Genomic DNA, 4,748 nt, shown 5'->3' with positions numbered 1-4,748 from the left:
GAAACAGCTCCGAGGCAGCCAGATTAGGAGCTTACCAGAAAAACTCCCCCACCGTGTAGAGAGTACGACTTGCTGTAAGCTTTCAGCTGCTCGTGTTTACCAAGGCCTTGCTGTTTACCTTCCAGTGGGTACATGTTATCCCAACCGATTTATGATTAGGGTCTGGTTTTTAATATTTTGGTAAAACTAACTTTGCATCAAACCAAAAATTAAGGGTTGTGGATTTTATGGCTGGAAGTTGTCTATAACCGTGGGCAGGTTGGAAATGAACATCAAAGATTCCAGATATCTTTCTGATCAAGAGCAGCTGTTCTTTGAGGATTAAAAAAAAAAAAAAAAAGGCATGTGTCGTGTTGCCTGTTACACAAAAGGTTTGGGTTGTTTGCAAACCGCTCCTTCCAACACTTGGAAAAAAGCTAGTCAGAAAACACTGGAATGTGGCCCTCCTTTCCCAATTCAGGGGAGGCCACTCGTCAGCCCCAGAGCCCTGCAATACTCAATTCAGCTGATCGAGTTCAGCTTGGACCTGGTTTTAATCAGCAAAGATGTAAGTTGTGATTTATCCGGCTTCTCCCTCTGCCCCCCACCACACCCCTGCAGCATGCCTCATGCACAGAGATGGCCGGTTTGTCACGCGCTGTAGTCTGGGTACCCCAGGACTGAGCACCCCAGCATCTCGGGTTCATTCCCACGTCATCTGCTTCTCCTTCGCCTCTTCCTTGTCTGTAATTTCTCTACCTTCCCATTACCTTTAGTCTCCCAACACTGTATTGAGACACTATGTTATAAATATTCCACGGGAATAAGCTCACAGCACAAGCAATCTGGCTTCGGTCTAGCAGCCTCATGCTCTCTCTCACTGACTTGAAACGAAGAAATGAGACACTGGACTGAAGAACAGCTCAAGACAGGATTAGAGGGGAATGCCTCAGCCATCAAGTCTGCCCATCACCCCTGCTCCAAGCAGCTACAGCACCAAGCCCTTCGCAATTTTTTAAGAGACAGTTTTATGAAGAAAGATTGGGGTTTTTTTTCCCCTTCCTGCTATCCCTAGTGAAAGGTTAATCCAGCAGTTCCAAATTCAGCATTTAGGAAAGCCTCGTTCCAATTCACTGCTCCACCTCAGTATCTTCCACACCACCCCGAGCTGTTGCAGCCCCAGCACCTCTACGGAGCAGGGGCCTTGGTACCTCCCACTTCACCAAGGTGTTGCAAGTGTCAGATGTGTTTAAGAGCTTGAAGCATTCAGATACTATGGAAACCAGGGCAGGAGAAAAACCAAAAATAGATGGAAGACGCAAGCTGTTGAAAAGTCTTGCTGAGGAAGGCTGTGCCTGCCGCAGCTGATCCCGGAGTGGGATCCATTTAGAGCTCAAGCATAAAATATCCTCTCTCCACTCTTGCCATAGCTTGTCATTTTTCTCTGCCACAGGGAAAGTAATATTCTTTTTCCTCCTTAGGCCTTTAATTTTCCCTCTATTTAACAGGCCCCTAATTACCAGTCCCTTTGAATGATTCACGTTCTAGCTTGCTCTTCCCATGACCTGGAGTAGGCCGCTGTCTGACTGCTGCTGTACAGCAGGATTACTGGAACACACCCTGAGCATACCCACTGCTGAGCACTCTCCTGAAAGGGAAACCCAACAGCAGCCTACCAAGAAGGGTGCCTGAAACGGGGCGTTGAGGCGCCAGCCTGTGAAACACCGTGCCTCTCCTTTTTATAATGCAAACACTTTTATTGTGCATATTCACCTTCTACAGACAAACCAGCTGCTAAAGCATAATAATCCCTTTCTTCACTCAACTCTGCCCCCAAAACACCCAACAACTCTCACCAACAGAGAAAGTACTTGAAACGGCCAGGCTGACACGTGGAAGAACACAGAGGATGCCACACGGGGTACAAACCATCTTACTCGACAGTCAACCAGGTGGAAGACAGTAACAGAGGCAGAGCAGTTAAAGCACCCCACAAGGCAGGCTGGAGCCCCCTACCCCTGGAAAGCCAGTCTGGGATCACTGGGATCATGTCTGTCACCACCACAGACCTCAAGTCTGCCAGAGACCAGCAGTGCTGGTGTCTCACCTCACAGCACTGGCTCTCGTTCCGGGAGCTCATTACAAGCTACTTCTTAAAAACAGAGTGTCTCTGGTCTTTTCAGCATGACCACAACCCCGGTGAGGGAACCCCAGAAAGGTGCGCTCCAGGCGAGAATCCTTGGTTTTACAGTTACCAGTGCACTTAAGGAAACAGATCAAAGGTGTCCAAGATTCTCCATCTTACAATTTCTTGACTGCAGCATCGATCTCGGGAATGATCTCCTTCAGCTGGTTCCACTGCTCTGCAGACAGGGCAATTCCTAGGGGCAGCAGGAGAGGTTTCAGAGGCAAGGGGTAAGCATCAAGTAACACACCACGTCTCCTCCTGAGCTACAGAAAGGAAGGTTGGAATCTGAGGTAGAGGCACACACGAGAACCAGGAGCAGCCTTCAAGCACGGCAGCTGTGCCAGCGCTTCAGCATCCATCGGGAAGTACCCAGTGCTATCACAGAAACACCGTATCGGAATGTAAGCTTAAACTGCCTCCCACAGCCCCTTACAGTCTATTCCCTAGAACAAATTTCCACTGATACGAACTGGGAAGAAATTCTAGGAGAACCTTACTCCACGCAGCAGTTAGGCCACCGTCCTCTGAACTGCCCAAAGGAAATGCCAGCTCTAGCTCGATTTAAAAAACCCCAAAGCTACTGCTAACACGAAATCACCAGCGTGGCTCCGAGATCCAGCAGAGATAAGGTCTTGATGTCCAGTCCCTCTCCCTTACAAAACAAACGCGGTAACACAATTGCTGTGTGGGTTCCAGCCAGATGTTGTCAACTCGTTCCTTTTGGCTTTGTTAAGAATTGTGTTAAAAAACTAGGGCCCAAGCGTTATTAAATTCTCTAGAGAAAGATCAGAGGCCAGGAACTCCTAAGAAAACCAGCAGAGGCAGTATTTAAATGAAAAAGCATTTCTTCGTGATCTCTGTTTTAACTGACAGATCTGTCTTATGTTGCAGGTGTCGTTTTTCCAGCCTAGAAGTTGTCCACAACCCTCCCTTCCCGCTCTGCCCCCTGTGGCATAGCAAAGCTTGAGGGCTTTGCCTCCCGTTTCCATTACAGGGCACACAGTTCCTTCTAAGTGAGTAATTTACACTTGTTAATTCTCAGAAGGAAATTAATTTCTGGAAGGAAAACTATGCTTAGCGGTTAGAAGCAAACCAAGCTGAAACAAATTTATCTGCCCTGACACAAAAATCTATAGCAAGGACCAGAAGGCTCCTCAAGAAACCCCACGTTGACTGAACCTTTCCTGCGCAGGTGAAGAGCCCAGGGCCCGTGAATGACCAGGCAAGCTGGCAACTCACTGTCAAAACCCTGAAGCGAAAGGCCCAAGTTGGGTGTTGACTCAGCAGTTGAAGAGCTCTGGAGAACAATGTGTCTCCCCTTGCCCAGCTGCCTCTGCCAGTGCTGCCGTGATGGGCCACCCAAGTTGTGCCACTGGATCGCACCGTCAAACACCTTGCCAAAAGGGTAAGGAACACCTAACACAGCAGCACTGGAATGTCTTGGGAGGGATCCAGAGGGCCTTAACCTTCCTTTCCTCACCTATCCAGGGAAGGATGGATTTACTTCTGGGAGGCTCTCCCTACCGAGCACAGCTCCACCATGACAGATGAGGGGCAAAAATGTCACCTTCTCACCCTGGGCAGCACCAGTACCCAAACGGAGGTTTGTTAGCTAGCAGCACAAGGACACCAGGCAGCAACATCAGAGCCAGTGTTTTCAGCCTCCCCTCCCTCCCCTCGCAGCTCTGCCCCTGACAGCAGCCAGAGAAAGGACTGCTGACCAAAGGTGGCACCAAGAGTCCTTCTCAGCAGCTTCCTGCACTGCCTCACAGTGCCAAGCTCCAGATCTCACCAGAGGCTCCAATCCCTCATTCTTTGCCCTATTCTGCAGGTTTTGCCACCCAGGCTGAGAAAGTGCTGAACCTTCCAGTGTGGTTTGCTCAGCTCTCCAGAGCCACAGCGTGGGGAGAGGCTAAGCCAGAACTGGAGGGCCAGCAGCCGAGGCGGAGGGGCCAGCACAGCCCCTGGCCAACACCCAGCAAACACGGTTCTACCTTTCCTGCCTGGTTTCCAGTTGCCCTCCTTGTCAGCGTAGAACTCCCTGATATCCACGAGGACCTTCCCCTTGAAGCAGGACACTCTGACGTAACGCGTCTTCCCAATCTGCGACGACAGAGCCTGTGTTAAACCAGCCCACGAGCAGCCGCTCCTCAGCCCACCGGGCCCGTGGGGTCACCCAGAGCGCCAGGGTGGTGAAGGAACAGGGGGCACCCCAGAAACTCCCCACTAAAAGAGGGGAGACCTGTACAAAGGGCAGACCTGTTCCTAGAGTGGCTCCCTGCCCTCCGTACCTGGAACATGCCCTCTTCCTTACTGCCTTGTCCCAGAGACCTTTCTGTCCCCTCCGAGGGCCTGGCCTCCCGTTTCAGCCTTTTCGCGGTCGCACAGGGCATCTCCTTCTGCCTTTTCTAGAAAGAGAGAGCAGCACTTGGCCTGAGGAACCACGGCCCTTCTCCCGGGCCGCACCGCAGCCTCCACAGCGCCAGTTCCACGGGGCACGACGCGTGCCACCGGGACGCTCTGCTGGCGGCTCTCCCTCCTTCCCGGGGCAGTGGTACCTTCCCCTCCTCCTCCTCCTCCA

General features: G+C 51.3%; 1 protein-coding gene across 1 annotated transcript; it reads right to left on the bottom strand.

Moving 5' to 3' along the window:
- Nucleotides 1-2,280: 2,280 nt before the first annotated feature.
- Nucleotides 2,281-4,743, bottom strand: SUB1 (SUB1 homolog (S. cerevisiae); the record flags this gene model as incomplete). Its single annotated transcript, XM_010154502.1, has 4 exons — nt 2,281-2,360; nt 4,162-4,270; nt 4,459-4,575; nt 4,726-4,743. Coding segments are annotated over 4 exons (324 nt in total), but the record flags the coding sequence as incomplete, so codon positions are not given.
- Nucleotides 4,744-4,748: the final 5 nt, after the last annotated feature.

This window comes from Eurypyga helias, unplaced genomic scaffold, assembly GCF_000690775.1.
Source record: "Eurypyga helias isolate BGI_N326 unplaced genomic scaffold, ASM69077v1 scaffold22236, whole genome shotgun sequence".
NCBI classification, from domain to species: domain Eukaryota; kingdom Metazoa; phylum Chordata; class Aves; order Eurypygiformes; family Eurypygidae; genus Eurypyga; species Eurypyga helias.
This window is presented reverse-complemented; position numbering and strand designations above follow the sequence as displayed.